Genomic DNA, 19,830 nt, shown 5'->3' on the forward strand with positions numbered 1-19,830 from the left:
ATATAGTGTTTTTCACTTGTACCAAATTTCCAGCACTGGAAAATTTGGAACAGTTTTTAGAACATGTACCATGTTTGTTTTAGCTGTGGCTTTCTGCAGTCCAGATTTCCCTCAGTATGCTGGATTATCGTCATCAGGAGCTACTGGTGCCAGGACCTGATGAGAAACACCATCTCTTGAAATGCCATCTCTTGAATGGGGTTAGAAAAGCAAGCAGAAATTGGAAAATACAAGGGTTGCAGCAGTTTGATAAACTACAAACAAGTTTTACAGCTAGCAGTGGGACAGAGAAGATGATAAAGAAAAAGGGGGAAAGAAAAAGAGTTCTAAAAGTGAAGGTGAAATGGGAGTGAAGTAAAGAAATGTAGGAGGAAACAAAGGAAACCATATTGAAGAAAACGAGTGGGACAAAGAAAAAAGTAATCCATGGACTCTTAGCTTGCTTGTTTTTGGCATGTAATGTGTGTATGATTTGTTCACAAAAGTGTTAACATTTGTAATGATCAAAAGGTATAAGAAGGATAAGAGTTTTTAGCAGGGGGGGTTATTTTATGTAATACAAAATGATTTGTAAGTGATTCATCTAGGCAATATTAGCTTGAAGACTTTTGTGGTTCTGCTGCTTCTTTTCTGTTTGTACTTTAAAATTAATTGAAAGCCTCATTGTTTTGTTTAAACTGTGAAAGCTTCCAAGGTCAATGAGTGAGGTAATTGACCTGCCTGTTGTAGGACAAAAATATGTATGTTAAATTGCATAATTAGTTTTAATTACATAATTATGGTGTTTAATGTGTGGGGGTCAAAGGTTACTATTACATTTAGAAGTCATGGCAAGAAACACCAAAATAAGCAACACAGTTTAATTCTTCATTTCTTTAGGATTTTAGAAAAGGGGCCCACTGTGATCTATCCTTGACCTTGGGTATATGATGATTATAGCAAATAATATATTGCTGTTATACTTTTTTGAATCATAGAGACACCTTTGTAAATGACTAAGTGACTTCCAAAGACTTCATTTAAGTTTAAAGTACACGAAAGTTAATCAACAGTGGGAACTCAACTGACAGCAATTTAATCTGATTGGGTAAGGTAATTACATGATTACCAGGAGTGTTTATGTATTCACAAGGATATTTTTATTGGGAAAAAAAAAAAAAAAAAGCTAATTTCTTTCTTACTGAGAAGAGAAAAAAAAAAAACAAATTTTTTGTCACAGATTAAGAGGACATCCTTCATTCCTTGAAATAGCTTCTTTTCAAATTTTAGCAACAACATGAACTCATAATTATTTGCAAATTTGCACTGGTTTTGTGCTATGTGTTCCTCTATTTCTAAACTAGAAATAATACAATCAGTTAACCTGTTTTCTTTAAGAAGCTTATTGCTGGCACATTAATTATATGAAAGCCTGAAGATGTCATGATGCTTGTAATTTGTGATCTGTTTTACTATGTGTGGACGCTTGCTTAAATACAGGTTGATTTCACCAAAGTTAAACTTAAGTGTCCATTTTACTAGTGGATATTTTTGGGCATGATGGCATTATTTGCTTTTCTGTGACAGCGAGAAAAAAAAAAAAAAAAGCTATGTACAAGACAATGTTCATAAGTGCTAGAAGAAAATTTTCACTCCAGGTACTCTGAACGGTCATCTAGAAAATTCTCTTTCAATCTAATGACAGTGCAGGGAGTGTTAGAAGATGAATCTTTGTTAACAAACATTAACATCTGTGAATACCAACCTGAAGTGCACTATAGATTAGAGTCCCACTTGACTAATAAACTATGACTTGCTCCAAAGCCTGTTTAAGTAGTGGGCCAGGCTTGGCCTTTGCACTTTGTGTGGTTGTGTTAGACACAAAAAAAAAAAGAAACTAAAACTTACAAGAACAACTTAATATCTCATGGGAAACTGTTAAACACATTCTGCTAGTGGAAATGGGTTGTAATTTTCTTAAGGTTAACTTCTAAGGAATTAAAAAGTTAATGAACTAAATGTTAAATAAGAAATATATTATTTTTTGTTAATGAGCTACATCGTTGTAGGATGAAGTTATGATACATTTTGTATTATGAAAATAATTTGTTTTCCCTTTTACTATTTTTCCCTACTTAAGTTCTTTAGAAAATATTACAATTTTGAATTGTTTTTCTAAACCAGATGATCCAGTCACTGTTGGAGGCACATAGCCACGGCAAAAATCTCATGCTGTACATTGATCACCTGTCCAACCTTTGCCCAGAGTGTGATCCCCAGTTCCTTCAAGAGATCCATCTTTACCTGTCTATAAAGAAGAAGAGGAGGAGGGAGACGTCTGGGATATTCAAGTATCAAAATTTAACACCAGAGCAGGTTGAATCTCCATTTATATTCTCTATATATGTTGCTAGTGTTGACTTTGGCTGAAGTTTTTTTTCAGTAATTATATAGTATACTCTGAAGTGTTACCAGCATTAAAACATTTTTGTTTAAACTCCTCACTTACAAAAATTATACATGAATTTTTCTTAGTTCTGTGGTGTGAAGCTGAATCCAAAGTCATTCTACTCTTAGCAAGTTAGCTAATACTGAGCATGTGTGGCAGTCTGTACTTGTCTCTTGAACATATGCTTACCACACAGACCAAAATGGCTTGGTCAAAACTGTTCAGTGTACTGTAGTTGTACCATTCTGTATTTAGCATGAACAATTATATTCAGGTCCTCGGCGAGTGTGCTAATTGCCATTACGTTGCTTCAGACGAGTTAAACTTGCTCTTTCTTCCTCTTCCATTTCCAAGAGGACTTTGATATCCACAAAACAGACAGAGTTTCACTTACTGTCCTAAGGACTGCCCCTTTAGGAGTCTAGCTCAGCCCACACACAATCCTGGACTAGGTCCAACTTGTTCTTTGAGCAAAATGTGAGCCTCTGACCTCCTGGGCCTCCAGCAAGAGTGCTGCCTACTGAGCCACCAATACCCAGGCCATCAATAAGTTTTAAATGCCAGTTGCAGACTTCACAGAGATAATGACTTCAGTGTGTAAATGTTTTGTTGTGGAGGCTGCAGTCTCACATATGGCGTGACAGAGTAAATATGCTAAAACCATAGAGAGCTCTTGCATAACTTGCCTTGACATAACAGTTTTTGTAATATGTTTCAAGGCATGGAATATTATTTAAAGGGACACAGTTATGTAGGCTTAGGCCCAAAATGAAGCTATTATAAAAAGAATGTTTAGCAAAAACAAAAATATGTCCATGAAATTGTTGGAGTGGGAATTTCAGGGTAAACTTGCTTGGATTTAAGCAGTCTCCTGCATGACATTGCACTGTTGTGCTAGGGAATGAGAACCAGAAAATGAAAATAGTATTAAGTGAGAATCAGAAACTGAAACTGAGAAGAATTAAGATATTAGAGGTCTACTACTATTGCTATAACTTAAAAATCAAATACTACCACATCCTGAGAAAGATGAGATGAAAAATATAAGTTCCAACCCAGTAATTCAAAGCAGCATTATTGACACAGGTAAATAAATGGACTTGAATTTTTATATTATTTTCAACCTGCTTTCAATTAAGTTATTCTATTATATATATATAAGTGTGAAGTAAAATTAATATCAAGTAAGCTTTAGGTTTTTGGCATGTTTCAGTTTTATTGATGTTGTTCATTTTCAATTTAGCATTAAAAGCACATAAAAGACATGTTGATGTCTTTCATTCAAAAAGAAATTCAAACTGATAAATGTTACTGTTACCCAAAATGTTATTTATAAGCTTGGATCAAGAGGGAAAACTTAGCTGGATTCAAGGCAGGACTTGTATTATGGAAACGCTGTTAGATAAATTGCATGAGCCTTCTATGGAGCAAAGGCCAGGAACCCAGGACTCTTTTTTTCCAGCTGAGTGCCCAAATCACTAGGCTACAGACTCTTGCTCCCTCTTGTGTTCTCTCTCTGGCCTAATGAATCTTGAATTTTTTTCTGTACAATAATACAGCTTCTACAGGAGAGCTTTAATATATCCTTACTCTCATCCCAGGATTTAACGTGGCCTGTAGCCTAATGATTAGAACATTCTGCTAAAAGACCTTACTTTCAGTCTTGGACTGAAGAAGGAATTAACCTGGGGATTTTCCTTTTGGGTTGAGTAGTCATGCTGCTAGGCTACCAATGGCTGCTGCTCATGTACCACTTTAGAAAGGAATAGCACCTGAAGAATTCTGGAGGAAACCTGCCTGGCTGGTGACCGTTAGGCTGGCTCTGAGAACATCTGTTGGATCAAACTCCTAACCCAGACAGGGGGATGGGTTTTGTTTCTAGATCCCAGTCAGGGTTAGGTGTAAGCTGTGCAGTGAGGTGTTTGCTCCTGTTCAGGTAGGTAATGCTCTGGCCATGCACAGAGGTGCGGATCCTCTTTCTGGTCTAACCACAGAAAACTGTAGTGTTTTTGGAGAGCAGATGTCTCCAGGCTGAGAAAGGGGCCTTCAGATTTACCATTATGGCTGGAGGTGCCTGAATTCTGCTGTTGTCCCATTTTGAATTCCCTTATCTTTAGGACTGTTGTTATTTTAATTTAACAGCTCCTTTGAATCTAGAACTGAGGAATTTTATGAATCTATTTTTCAAACATAAGTTAACTTTACAGAAGCTTTTATAATTAAATGATAGGAAGAATTTGTGGTTAAAAAAGGCTTTGACATTTATGAACAGTAGGCAGAGTCTGTTTTGAAGCTTTAAAAAAATTAAATTACTTAAAATGTGGTAATGTTTTTGATGGAGTTCTTCAGAGCAGCATGTATTAATCTGAACTCAGGAGTATTCAACTAAATTAACACCATTGCATTTATAAAACAAATGTTTGTCAAAATTTCTGACTTAATTCGTAGGTTATAATTTTATCTTTTTCAAGATGTGTATTTTTAAAATGGCTTGCAGTGCAGATCCTTATTAATGCAAGTGCCTTTATCTTCCTCTGTGGAATTATTCTGGTGAGTAAGTCAATGCCTAAAATCAACTAGGATGAGTCTGGTTTTCTTTTTAATAGAAATGCTAATTGCAAAAATGACATCTGTGAATTATTTTTAGTCTGAAGAGCTACAGACAGTATAAAATTAGAACCGTGGATTTGCTTGGCAGTTCTTTTATTATTGTTTCTACCTTTTAAAACATTGGAGGAATAATGTGATTCATTGCCCATTCCTTTTCTGGCAGTAGATGCATCACCTAGTTTGGTATCCAAGTGCATTACATTGTGAACTATTGTGAACTATTGCAGCTTTGTAATATGGTACATTGGTGGTGAGAATGGAAACTTGTATTCATGGAAGGCTGTTGCTTTTAAAGACTACTCATCTTCTGCCTCCACTAGCGTCTGTTTTCATTGCAGTGGAGCCTTTCTTATAGTAGGATAGCACTCAGCACAAGTAAGAAGGATATAATCTGTATCCTGAAGAAGGTGTTCACTGACTAAGACAGGACATTCATTGTCTCATAATCTGTGTTTAGAAGAGCTACCATTTACAGCATAACACAATTTCAAACTATCTCCCCTTTCACAGTGAATGGAAGTTAAAATGATAAAGATTATGAATTAACATCATATTAATGATTTTATAGTGCATGGGGACCTACTGATGTAGTCTGCTTCTTTAGTACAGTGTTGACTGATCTCTCTAGAGGAGATGCCAGTGTGTAAAAGGTGGAATTCACATATCACTGTTATGAATGTGGGATGAATAGCTAAAAAAAACACTAACAGCCCATGTAATGACAGAACAAGAGGAGAGAGGACTGAATGAAAACAGGAAAATTAAGTAGAAGCGCAGAGAAAACTGTTAGAAACAGAAGGGATTTTTGGTTTTTTAGTCTGTGAATTGATAGAGTGGTAAATTTTGGGGGTGAGTAGATGTCTTCACGGATGAATAAAGTTTCTATATGTAAGGATAAACTATATCACATAATACCAGTTGATTTGAATTGGTGCATTTTGGGAAGCCCTGCATAAAGGAGTTAAGATAATTAAAAGTTTTGATAAACAAGCATTTTGATAGAGCTAAAAGGTAATAGTTGAATGTAAATTAAACTCTAGAAATGAAAGAGAGACTTGCTGTTAAAGTCACATGAAGATTAGCAGTTTGGGAATGGCATATTTTCAAGATTACAGGTAGGATGGGTAAAAGGAAATCACAGTAAAGATGACTCATTTTAGTTAGAGTTCAAATTAAAGGCCTTATCTTCTGAGGTATGAAAATTATCAACTGCATCATTGCTTAGCACAAGAAAATTAATATGAATGCTGTTAATGTTTTCACTTCATCAATTTTAAATGAAAAGGCTTTTCATTTCTTTGCATATTTTTTCCTCTCATTTTATGTGAGAGGTTCATTGGTGAGTAGCAATGATTCTCCAGCCTTAAATCGCTTGATGTCTTGAACAGAAAGATGTTTCATGGCCTGGTCTCACTGTCCCCTCTTTAGTCTTGTGACAAAGAAAAAAGGGAGTGTTCACAAATGTCTGATACTTATTTGCATTTGCTCTTGCCAGTAGTGAAGCTGATTGGAAATTTTTCTGTTTAACAGAGTTTTTGATAGAAATTGTTGCTTTATCAGTCCTGAAAATCTCTCTCATATCAAGGGTAGTTAAAGAAACTTCTTTAAACAAGCTTTAATTCCAAATAGCCAATAACTAATTTATTTAAAATGAAACTGCTCAACAAGAAACCTTGAGAGAAATCTGCATTACAATACCCAGAGCCTAATAGTTAGGGCATTATCCTTTAAGACATGTGACTTTGGTTCAATTTCCTTTTCTGAGTCCAGCTGAATAGAGACTTAAACCCAGCTGAATATCTAATGCATCCAAGGCAACTGTCATTACCACTCGACAATTGTCTGTGATAGGTTGGGTATCTCTGCTTTTGTAGAAATCGTGAAAGGATTTGCCCTAATACTAACAAGACCTTTCTGAAATCTCTTATAGGCTAGCAAAGAACATTCGTGAACAGCTTTAATCATAAGCCTCAGGCTCTGAAGAAATGCCTGTAATAATCATTATTTTATATATTCATACCAGGCAACATTTATTAATCTGGACTCTAAACTAAATCTCAATCTAAGACTCCATATAGATCTGTTTTTCCATGGTTATTCCTGTTGGCTGTCTCAGGTTTTTCTCTGTTTTTCCACATTTTAACAGGTCAACCAAACCTGTCTAGCAGTAGTGCAACAATGAACTTAATGGCATTTTTCTGTATGGTTTTGTATCTCTCTATTTTGGCACCTTATACTTTATTTTAAGAAAGTGAACTCTATAGTTATGACTGCTGAAGGTGCTTCTAACCCAAAACCTGTTATAAGTAAATTGATTGTAGTTGGCATGTTGTTTTGCAATATGCAGTCGATGATGAATTCCATGAAACTACAGGAATCAGGATTGCTTTGTGCCCTATCAGTGTGTAGGTATTCTTCTGAGATTACCAAAAGGGATTGGTTACCTTGGTAATGTGTCCACCAATATTTATTGTGTCTATTTCTTTACACAGGCTAACATTCATCGCATGAGAATGTTGGTCACAATCATCCTGAGCTGAATTTAAATTAATGACCTAAAGGTTAAAGTCTCTGTTTCCCATTACCACTCCCTTGGGCTGTCCAGTCCCCCAACAACTGGGTTTAACACCATTTTCAGTTTATCAGTATCTTTGGAAGAAGAGTAGTTTTTTAAAGTGTTGATCTGACAAGTACTATCAATATCCTGTTTAAAAAACGGGACGTCAGTATGATTTTGCAGCTTGTCAATACTTGATGAAGATCTGAACAAGTATTCAGATGCTAGACTAATGACTTAACTTGTCTGTTAGATAGATTTAATCCAGTCATATGGGAACATAATGCGGTGTAGCAGCCCAGTGAAACATGAAGCTATGAGAACAGCTGAATAAATTTAAACACATTTTTAAACATAAAAACCTTTATCATAAAAATCTGATAATATAGAAGAAAAACTAATAACACTTTCTTTTGGTTTTGTTATTCTCTACAGTAGTTGAGAAGACAACTTTTCTTGTGGTTGCTGACTTTAAAGAAGTAGTGACAATTTCTAGCGCTACTTTTTGCCCCATATGAAGTCTATTCTTTCTCACTCATTAAGGAATGAATCTGGTTTCTGTTTTATTCAATACTGTATATACATCTCACCCATAAATATTTAAACTAAGTAAATATAGAATCTTAAACATGGAATATGCTTTCATTCTGAACTGGTGGCTGTGGGGGAAGGTAAAAATATTTTATTCAAAGACCAGTGGTCCCTTTGGAAGAGAGAAAAAAAGTGTTTTGCCAAAAAATTGGATATCCTTTTGCTTGTTGTAGGGCAGCAAACTTTTTACTGGATTATACCTGTATTGGTGTATTTATATGTGTAAAGTTCAGACAATAAGGAAAGGGTTTGCAGATACTCACTTCAGAAACACATGGCTAGTATTCAGCCTCCATGTCTGGGGCTAATTTAATTCTTCTTCTCCATTCAAAATGCCTCACTCCTGCCTACAAATGCAGAACAGATTCCCTTGTAATTTTCTTTCTTGGAAGTACAGTCATTTTATTCCTAACTGGGAATAGCGTGAAATGGAAATACATTTGTGACTGTGCTTAAAAACAAACACCAAACAAAACAAAAGCAGGGATAATCTGAAAGATAGGTCTGTAAAAAATTGATGCAGAAAAAATGAGGCATAATCCAAAGTATGCAAATGAATTTTCTTCAGGAAGATTTCCTTTAGCAAACCAATTTTTGGAAGTAGCGTAATGTGGCATACCTAGAGTACTTCATTAATTTTATCTTTATTGCCAGTCAAAACTATAATGCAAATTCATGGTTTTTATTTGATCCATGCATGTTAAGTTCACTGCATGTGTAAATATGCAGCAGATCTAGATCCGATTCTTTTCAAAAACGGTCGATCAAGAGAGGTGTAAAAAAAAATTGTATTATTGTATTAAACTGAATACAATTAATACTGGGCATTTCTGCTTTATAATGTTATGAATGTGTGACTCTGTCATCTGTATATTACTCAACCTTGTTCCATATATATTGTACAGTCTGAGGTGCTGAGGGATACTTAATGTTGCATCTCAAGGCACAGTTCTGCCGAGGCTTTTATGAAAAAAGACAAGCTCTGTTATGTTTTGGAGTCTATGGTTTAAACTATAGCTTGTGTAGGTGGCCAGTGGGTTAGACCAACTCCTGTAAAGTCTGTATCCATTTGCAGCTAATATCTTGTTGAAATATAAAGTAAGCTTTAATTATAAAAGAGAAGGGCAGATACAACTATAACACTTTACTATTTACAAAGCAAGATCATACTAAACCTCAAAATAGAAAGGGAAAGTAGATAAAGAACATTTTATTATGCATTACAGAGACATAATTAACAAACCAATAAGAATCTCCTTTGTTGAATTTGATGAGGTGGAATAATTAATTTTAAAGGGGAGACAAAAATCCACCTTTTATTTTAATTGATTTTTTATGTGTAGATCAAATGCCTAAACTGGATTGGTGGTAAAGACTGCTTTATCTAAGTTTAGTAATGTTTCTCATTTTTCTTTTGGTTTTATAGATCAAATAGAAAAAGATGTGAGAGAACATAAAACAGTTTAATCTGTCCTTGTCAGAACAGCAGGGTAGAACAGTATTATCAACGAGATTCAATGGTTATTGTTGACTTGTTTTGTGCTGTTTCCATTTTGTTCATAGAAAGCAATGGCAATGGCTTTATTGGTTTATAAAAGGAAGATTGGAATATTTTAGTTATGTCCTATGTAATTAGACCTAGTAAAGAGTTTTTTGGTGTAGAGTTTTTTAAAAAACTTGGTCTGGAGCTACCCTTTTAAGCTCAGCTGGTTGAAGTGATACAGTAATGAATCCTAAATTCAAACATTATTTCTTAAGAGTCTGGCTCTGTTTTCCAAAATCACATTGACAGATACGGGAAGAGCAACACCCTTCTTTGGTCTTAGATCAATACTGTAATTAAAATGCAAATACTTTTGTGTGTTTCCACAGCTGCCATAGAAGCAGCAGTCACACTATGTTATTTTTTTTTCTTCACTTTATCTCTACCAGCCAACAAATTCAGTCTCTATTGACACAGAGCCTTCAACATGGAAAATCAAGACAGAAGGAAAGTGTCCTGTCATGTCTCCCTGTGCTTTCATATCCTGTCTCTTCTAACTTTCCTTTTGAAATTTTCTACATCAGCTATGCAGTTACTTTGACTACTTCCTTCTACTAAATTTGTTCAGTGAATCTAGACCCCTGAGCTGCAAGTACCATTTTGGTATAAACATAGGCTCTTTTTCTCTTTGTGGGCATCTTAACTTTGCTGTGCAGAATGAGGTACAGTCCCTTTGTCTGTGGTTGTAATATACTTCATTAGTTTCCAGAAGACAATAACTTGCTTTATTCCCATTTTAGAAGGATTAATTATATTCAGAAAAAAAGCACTCAAATAGCAAACAGAAAAGGAAACCAGATGTTACAGAGTTACTTAACCAGTGTTATTTGCGGACAAATATCTAAGTTACGTGATTTATTTTTTTGTGAAACCTGTGGAAGCTGGCTACCGAGTGAATAAAATATCCAAAGTATATATAAAAATATATTTTACCTGATAGTACCATTCTTTTACCTACCTATTACAAGTAAGTACTTTATCAGTTCTTGGCCAACAAATCTGCAAAAGTATTTGATTAGGATATTAACAGTCTCTAAGGCATGTTGTGTACAGTCATGGATCATAAATAGGTTTTTATTGCATAAGGCACAGTTGCATGTTTCCAACGGTTTCAGTTTTGTGTGCTAATGAAATAGTCTAGTGATAAACCTGTGCAAATTTGTTTTTCATATAGATGCAGAATCTAAAATAATGAATGTTTAGAACAGGCAGATGAATTCATGTTCTGAACAGAAGTATTTAAACATATTTCAATGAGAGCAAGCTTCTCTTCTAGAAATGCTGTTTTGTAAAACAGGCACATGGAATTTTTCTTATAGAAATGGTTTGCATAGGCTGTTAAGGAAATATTTGAGAGCATATAGAAACCTGTTTCTATATGTTTTAACTAAATTTCATGCCATTTAGTACCTGTAGGATTTGTAAGACTTGTTCTTACATACTTTGGAAGTACAGAAGCTTCCTGTTCCAGTCCTTAAAGGTCAAACAATAACTGTATTGACCCGTTCATCATTTCTATGTTCTTGTCATCTTAGAAATCCTGAACTGTGGTATCTCCCTTAATTTGTCTTCCGGCTGTTTTCCTGAGCACTTAGAGTTCATCTTCTGCCAACTACTCCTGTCAAAGATAATATGCGTCAAGTCATTAATAGAAATTTTCTAAGTGACAAATGTTGCAATATTGCAGTTAGTAATATCTCAGCACTTGTATGGCTCTGCCTAGTATTCAGCTTTGGCTAGCTAATTCAAGGAAACGTCTTCTCTCTATTTTGCCATATTTGCTCTTTTAATGTTTTTCATCCTGCATATCAGTCTCTCCTTTCTTGTGGCTTCTAGTGTCTCTTCATTCTCTTCTGTGGTCTTTCTGTTCTGTTCTCCTTTCCCTCTACACCCTTTTCCAGCTGCAATATTCCTTCCAGGTTTTCAGATATCAGCTTCATTTGATTAATTTTTAAGCCTCTCTCTTTTCCCTTCTTTTTCTTTCCTCATTAGTAACATGCAGGTTCTTCAAACTCTTCTCTTCAAAACTTAACCCCTGGCTTTCCTAGGTTATGTAGTCTATCACCAGCCTTTTTATTTTTTTTTCCCCACTGTTTTTTTTTCCCACTTTTCCAAGAGGCACAGTAATTTTATAACAGTTGGCGTTACAGCAGTTTTCATAGTTCTGTTCTGACCTCCCAATTTCCTGTCATTTGGTCCATGAAAGTGCTCAACCTGATGGACTCTGAGCTCAGCAGAGTCAGGGAAAGTATGTAGTTTCTGTCACCAGAGACAGTAATAACCTGTTACTCTTTTTTTAAAATACCATTTCCTGTTTATGGGAACCCATTATTGCTGACAGTTTATTGCAAAGAGGCATCATTCTTAAATGTACATTTGTCTTAAGAAATTTGTGCACTTTCTTTTACTATATGCAAGACTTTTTGCTTTATATACCTATTTCCCTTGTCTAAAAGTAACTTGCAGAAATGGTGATAATTGTTAAATGGTTCTTGTAAAATTGTTAGTTAATTTCAAAACTGAGTAAAAGCATTGATGTTTTCATTAGATCTCAGCACTAAAGAATGCCCGGCTTTCATCATAACAGAGTTTTTAGTTCTGTGTAAGCCTAAATACTTTGCCCTTGAGAGATATCTTACTGTCACCTGCTCCTAATAGTGGAAAGCTATTTTTTCAGCCCAAGGATTTTGTTTTGTTTTAGAAAGGAATCTTTTTCTTTTCTTACTCTTTAGCAGACATCTTTGATGTGGGACAGAATCCATTTGATGTAAAATAAGTCAAAGCCTGAGATACTATTAAACATCCCTTTAGTTGAAATATATCCAATTCTAGATAAGTAACTCAAATCTTCTCATTCCTGCACTTGTTCTCTATTTCTCTGTTAAACAAATACCTAGATTTCCAGGCAAACAGTTCTACTGGCTGCGTCATGAGCTTCTAATAGCTAGCACTTTGCTGATGAATAACAATGTAGTGGTAGGTAAAGTTGTTTAAAACATTCTCTCAATATAAATATCTAAGAATATTTAATCTTGAATTACAGATACATCAGTCACAGACAGTAAGTTAATGCTGTTTAGCGTAAAGTAGAATTAAAAAACCTAAGTGTTTCTCCTCTCTGCTAAACAATTAGCAGAATCAATTTAACTCAGAATGTCAGAAAACCTTTAAAGCTATATTGGGTAAATACAGTCTGGATTTATTTGGGTGTAAATAAGAATGGCTGTCACATTCACCAAGCTACAGTTGGCTTATACTTATAGCTTTTTTTTTTTTTTTTTTTTCCCCTTAAATAATGCCCTGTTTATCTTTAAAGGGCACACAGATGTAGGGCCAAATCAGATTTTGCTTGAAAGGAAGGAAGGAATGCATAAATAAATGCATTAGTACCTAGTTCAAGCATATTGTTTTAAACTCTGTGGGGCTTTTTGAAATAGTGATTGAGAATATTGCCAAGTTCTTCCAGTAGATATGATTCTTCAGGGTGAAAAAGGAGCGGGAGACATATTTACAGGACTAAGAAAAGCTTTGAAAAGAACCAGATACATAAAGCGAGAAACAAATCTCAAGGTGTTTTACATTTATTTCCTGTGTCCTTTTACAACCAAGAAACTGCAGCCCCTACAGAAATCTCATGGAAGCCTTGGGTATATGGCATCTCTGGAAGTCCTACAGTATGCATCTCAAAACAGAAAAAGAATGGCTGCAGGTATTTTTTAATATCTGTGAATATTCTGTCTGGGAACCTATGGAAGACCAAGAGTTGGCATCTTACCCAAGTCATTCTCATCAGCTGGCAGCGAGGTACTGCACTGCACCATATGTGCTTCAACCCCATTGATATAAAATCTTCCAGGCCCTATCTCTAAAACTGGCCTCTCAAATACATTTCTGTTATGTCATGCACTACATTATGACTAGTTTTGAATCTCCTTGGTACTTCCTGTATTTATGCATTCTGTCTCCAACTCTCCTCTCATGTGGCAGCCTAGCTGGGACTGCTGCATGGCAATTTGAGTATTATAATCATAGCCTCATACTGTGCACAGAGGAATTTCTTAAATATTTGCCCCTTACTCATAACATAGGTGTGAAGATTACAGATAAATGGAAAAAAAAATCTTCTGCACACTTCCTTTCTTTGCTTTCATCTTCATGTTTCAGAATCATTCATCTGAATTTTTCAAGTGGTACAGTCCTCTTTCATTCTTCTTATTCTGATGGTGCAATGCCCTCTTAGGTAGGGCGCATTTGTGTTTTTTAGAAAGTCTATAGCATTTTTCTGCTGCTCTTCTTCCCCTGAAGTTTTTTTTCATTTCCAACACTGTAGGTTCTTCAGGGCTTGGTGCCTTTTTTTTTTTTTTAAACAAGAACTAATTCTACTGATAACAAATACTGTCCTACTAGAACAGAGCTGGTTCCATGTTTCAGCTGCCCTTTTGATGCAGCATCAGGCACCTGAACATTAGGTGTCTCTTACTGATGCTAGAAAAATGACAATTAAAGAGATAGTGATAGATGTGACCTAATTAACAGAACTCTTGACATAGAACTAGAATGTATTAGATTTATCTTTCTGCCTTCCCTCAGGTTCAGATTGAAGAGACAGATATAAGCTGTAAATTGTCACAAACTGCAAAGTGATCTACAGAGCGTGTCTCCAGACTAAGAATATCTGTGCTGGATTTGACACAACATAACATGACAATCTGTAATTCTTGGCAGAGACGTAGGACATTCTCACTTGCCTAGTTATCTGAACTAAGCTGCTGTGAAATCACATATTCATGTCTTTTAACAAGATGTATAATCAAAAATCCCACTGAGAGGATACCCGTTTACACCAAAACCTGGATAAGTTACTTGCTGCAGTGCCAGAGATGAGAGTACGAGAAAAAAGAAAAAAAAAAAAGGTCCCATGGTTTATTCGATGTTCAAAATACTGATCAGAATGCTAATAAATGAATAGAGATTGATTTTTTTGTATATATGCAAATATACACCATATGTATGAAAATTATATGGAGGAGAATAATTAACAATAGTAAAATATGCATGACATCTCTTTCTGTTCATACCATGATTTTTGCTTACAAAAATAGCAGATCTCAAATGTTTATAAGCTAAGTTGATTTTTTTTTAAATGTATTTTTATATAAAAGGAAAGTGTTTACTCAGCGTACTTATGGACCAGGATATCATATTTTTTTATACTACATAAATATTTATTTATTTATTTATTATCCTGATAATGTAGACGAATGTTTTTAAAATGAGGTCTGTATATTTGTATGTGTACTAAACAAGGATGATTAGTATTTCTATGTTTGCATTTCTATGTATATACATATATGTATGTTATTTATTTTATGTATACTAAGCAGGCGTGAGCACTATGCAAAGAGCTGTCTAAACTTGTTTCTATGATCCAGTCCTGTTTACAGCCCCTTGGCAGTATTTTAATGCAAATAATAAATAGGAAAAAAAAAAAAAACTCCACTAGAATTAGTTATTTAGCAGCATTTTTCACCCTAATGTAGCGATCTAGTAATTTATTTCCCTAATGGACAGCTCTGGACAGGAAATAAGTGTAATGGCCATTACCAGGGTAACAACTGTTGGTTTATTGATTTTTGGACTAGGTTTCTAGAAGCCTAGTCCAAAACTGTCTTCTCCCTGTATTGATTTTTGTGGGATATTCAGATTTCTTAGTATGCTCAGTATTTCTTTTTCTCCTAGTGAGGGTTGATTGTATTTTTCTTTTGTATTTATCTATAGCATTCCCTTGCTCTGTTTTTGCTTTTTCTTATTTATGCAAATCAGAACTGCAACACTTCCCCTTATTATTGCTATTCCTGTAAAGAACATTTCTACATAGACAACCATATAGGAATTTTTCTACCCACTAAAATCTTGCATCTACTAGATCCTGGAATTGAATATCGTTTCATTAAATACAAACAAACGAAAAAATGGAATTTTAAATGGATTTCTAGACTATATGTTTCATCAGTTAGGCTCTCAGCAATGAAATATTTGACATATAATTGCTACTGAACATTTATATTTTTTTTGATACAGAATGCCCATGCTTGAAATTCATTTATTTGTGTCTATTGTCAAATTTCTATTTAGCCCATGAGTATTTTAAGATTTGGGAGTGATTCAGAATATACTCATTCTTCTTCCTTTCAACAGAAAAATGATTATGAATTGAAGTTGGCTGAGGCTGCCAAATTACTTAGTTAATAATTAAATCAATTTACAACATGACTTGAAATATCTTTAAAAAATAGTATTTGAATCATCTAAAGACAGCTTAGAATCTTTTCTAAATGAGGAATGAATTACTGAAGCACTGAAACAATTCCAGTCACGAAGCCATCCTTCCCTGCTTTTGTGTCGTTCACAAGAAAAGTATTTGTTACCTGTTTTCAATTTATGTTCTGTATTTCTGTTCTGTACCCTCACTTTGGAAACAGAAGATCTGGAAATGCCTAATGGCAAGTCTTAATTTTCTTGAAGCTGGCAAAATATTTTTTAGCTCATCATTAATCAGTTAGTAATGATTTGTATTACCTAAAAAATATGAAACTAACTGTTAAGAGAATATCTAAATTATAGAATACAGGAAATTAACTGGTGCATGGGTTGCATTCTTTCTTTCTGGATAAAAGTGTGTAGCATAAATATCAAAGCTCAGTCATGTACGACTTCCAATAAGCATTCTGTCAAATACACTAATAGGTCTGCTATGATATTTAAATCCAAGCTGCTGAACAGTTAGTAAACAGCAGTTAGCTAAATGGCATTCTTTTGAAAGCTTTTAAGTTAGCACTACCAGAGGATACTAGTTAATAACAAAAACAGCTGCGTAGACATTCTTGGATGCCGTAATTAAACTGATAAATCTGCAGTGACATTTATCTGTCATGAAGAGATCTGCTATTAGTGGATTTTTTTCTTTAGTGATCATTTGTATATTTGTAGCATCTTGTTGAAGAATGAAACTCTATGCTTAAAAGCCATGTGAATTTTTTATAAGCATAGAAAAGAACTATATTTTTGTTTAGAGTTTTCTTGGAAAGATATTTTCAGACAGAAAAATTGCTAATTTCTCTACCTTTTTGATAAACTGAATATCTTTACCATAAGAACTGCAACTACTGTTACTTTTATCGTTGCCAATCTATGCACACAAACAGAAATTTCTTTCAGAAAAAAAAAAAAAAAAGACTGCTGTATATATGACCTACTAAATCATTATTGGCAAAAACACGGAATTCTTAGTATTATGGCTTGTGTAGGAGTGTGGTATCTTTCTTTTAGTTCTACAGTTCACCTTTCATTTGAATGGATATAAAAATCTCTGAAGAAAGAACCAGGTTGAGTATTAAATATTCTTTATATTCCAGATCATTTTCAGATGCCAGCTAGATTTTCCAGTCCCTCTGCAATTGAGAACAAATAGACAGAAGTACGGAAGCCATTGCCTTCATATTGTTTTCCCTTCCTCTTGTTAATATCTGTTACTTTGTCTGATTTTAGGTTTGGAACTTTTTTGGGGTGGTTGAGGGAGTGGAGAGAGTTGTGTGCAGTATGTGCAGGTTTCAGTTCCTACTGAATTCCTACCAAAAGCACTTTTCTTTAAAAGTATTGAACTGCTGCCTGCAGATCAGAGGGTCCAGTTCATATCTTGTGTCCTGGAAGCTGTCCAGTTTCCTGAGAGCTTCACTAATTCAAGAAATCTGTTCTGATTTTGAGACCAGTAGGGAACTGCAGTAGCAAATGAGAACTTGGGCCAGTACATGGGGAAATTTAAGATATGGAAAGAACAAATACAAATTAATTTGAGATTAGCTTAGTTACTGCTAACCAAAACCTAATGCAAATATTCCTTGGTTAGGACTGGCCACAGTGATGGTGAATTTTCTGCAAATAGGATGGCTGCTTTTGCTAAAGGGTGCTCGTATCTGGCTATTTTTGATAGGAGTTTCTACTGTTGCAAAGATAATTTGAAATTAATTTTGATGTAGTAACAACTGTAGTATAGTTTCTAAAGAAATGTGGACAAAAGTTCACTTCACGGGTGCTTAGGTCATGGATTGTACTGATCTTTTCACTTCCTAATTGATGTATAAATCAGACGGATGAACTTCCATTTTCAACATTTCCCTCTTCTTTAACGATAAATCAGTGTTGCTTTTGGAGGGTTTTTTGTTTGTTCGTTTTTTATTTTAGCACTTCATTTTGAGAGAGAGGCTCTCAGTCCATGTATTGTTCATGTTTCCTATTCTGATGCATATTTGACAAATCTTCTTCACTGGTGGTCAGTACAAATGATTTTTACTTTCTCCTTGTTATGATATGTAACAAATTAAGGAAGTAAATGCCTTGGGCTAGTTATGTGATGGAAATCTGTAATAACTCATCATGCATGCATGAATGCTATGATCGTGGTTCAGAAAGCCTGTGGAAATTTTGGCCCAAAGTATTTTGGAAAATGTTTCCAAAGTCTGCTGAGCTCTTTTCTTCTTCCAGATTAGTGGTTTCTCTCCGAGTGCAGGTTAACTTTCACATTTTTTCCAGCTCTGCATAAAACTCCTGATTTACTTCAAAATTCACTTTGTGTGAAAGCAGAGCTTTCATTAATTTCTTTAAAAGGATAATATGCGACTATGAAATGGGATTGCAAGTACAATTGTTTCATTCTTACGTCTCAAAACATTCACCCGTACAAAAGATGGCATTGTGCCAGTTTCAGGAACATTGATGTGACTTCCAAATGGCAGCTTCCAGGGGAGCAGGAATGCAGCACTGCTTATGCTGGTCCAGAGTGGCTGGAGCCCAGGCAGTACTCCTCTGAGGTGTCACTCAGCAGTGGCCGCTGCTCTATGGCACCAGCACTGCCCTGTGCACTGGTTCAGCTACACGAGACAGGTCTGCCTCTCTTTCTGAGGACTATCAGCATTGCTGCAAGTGTAGACTTTTTTTCAAATTGCTGTGTTCAGGAAAAACAAGACGGTTGTTGTAGCTGGCCTTAGCACGTGGAGCAGAAGGATGAAGATGCAGGTTGCATTTCCCCACTGGGAACCCCTTGGCAGGAGGCAGGTCTGTGTGACATGCTCTCCTTACTGCGATCACACCACCCTCGGGTCAAGTGGTCCACGTGAACGTCAAGAAAATAACCTCGGTGAAATGACGGAAAGCAAATCATCTGGTTTGCCTGTACTTCTAAGAGATTGCTTTGTAAGCAGCATGACATCTTGCTATGGGTGTTAAAATATTTGTGGCATACTGTAAGTGAAGAGTTGTATGTGGGTAACACCGCGCCTAAGATCTTGTTCCTAAGTACTGCCCCCAACTGCATCTGGCATCTGTGAGGGTGTGGCTTTCAAACTCTTGTAGAGAAGTGGCTGGACACTCAGCTAAGGGAGAGCTCCGCTTCCTTTTTTTCAGGATTCAGTATATGTTACTTGTTTCAGCTTTAGTGTCTTACAGTATATAAAAATTATCTTTATACAGGGATAATTAGGAACATTTTTGTTGAAAAAATCCAAATTTGTTTCCAAAAGAATGTTTTGAAAGGTGCAGTGCTGTGTGCAAATTCAGGTCAGATTTGGTGAACAGATGTGCACTTTCTTTTAAGAAATGTTTTTGAAAAGTTTTAAACATTTGTTTATTCTATATAGAAATCAAATTCGGATGAATTCATTGACAAGCACAGCAGGTTTTCTATCACAATGTTGAACCTTGTGTGCACCATAGAGCATATAATTCTGCATTTTTTTCTTTTATAATATGCCTAGTTTTACTGCATGTTTGTATTAATTTACATACATTTCATATACATATGGTCTGTCTTTTAATTCTCCACTGCGTCATTACACAAGAATGCCAAAGCTGATTCTAATTGTTCAGCAAACTGAAGGAATTTAGGGAGGTTGCCCAGAAATTCAACGTTACTTAAATAAAATACACATGTATTTTAAACCTTTTAACAGACACGTTCTGTGCCATATTCCCTTTACTAATATTAAAATAAGACTTATCAGCACAAGCTGCATAAGGTTGTGCTGCTGGAGCCAAATCCTGGGATCA

At 35.2% G+C, this 19,830-nt stretch overlaps 1 protein-coding gene across 21 annotated transcripts in view; it reads left to right on the forward strand.

Moving 5' to 3' along the window:
- Positions 1-19,830, forward strand: part of ERC2 (ELKS/RAB6-interacting/CAST family member 2) — a 523,782-nt gene that overhangs the window by 459,861 nt on the left and 44,091 nt on the right. For 19 of the 21 annotated variants that reach the window (XR_010834045.1, XM_048047550.2, XM_048047548.2 and 16 more), the window contains one exon: positions 2,164-2,355. The exons of the other annotated variants lie outside the window; for them this stretch is intronic. Coding sequence is in view for 18 of the 19 variants with exons in the window: in XM_048047550.2 (XP_047903507.2) it covers positions 2,164-2,355 (192 nt within the window). In the remaining variant the exon portion in view is untranslated. The remainder of the gene's footprint in view (positions 1-2,163; positions 2,356-19,830) is intronic. 21 annotated transcript variants of the gene reach the window in all.

The sequence above is a fragment of the Anser cygnoides genome, chromosome 10 (assembly GCF_040182565.1).
Source record: "Anser cygnoides isolate HZ-2024a breed goose chromosome 10, Taihu_goose_T2T_genome, whole genome shotgun sequence".
NCBI classification, from domain to species: domain Eukaryota; kingdom Metazoa; phylum Chordata; class Aves; order Anseriformes; family Anatidae; genus Anser; species Anser cygnoides.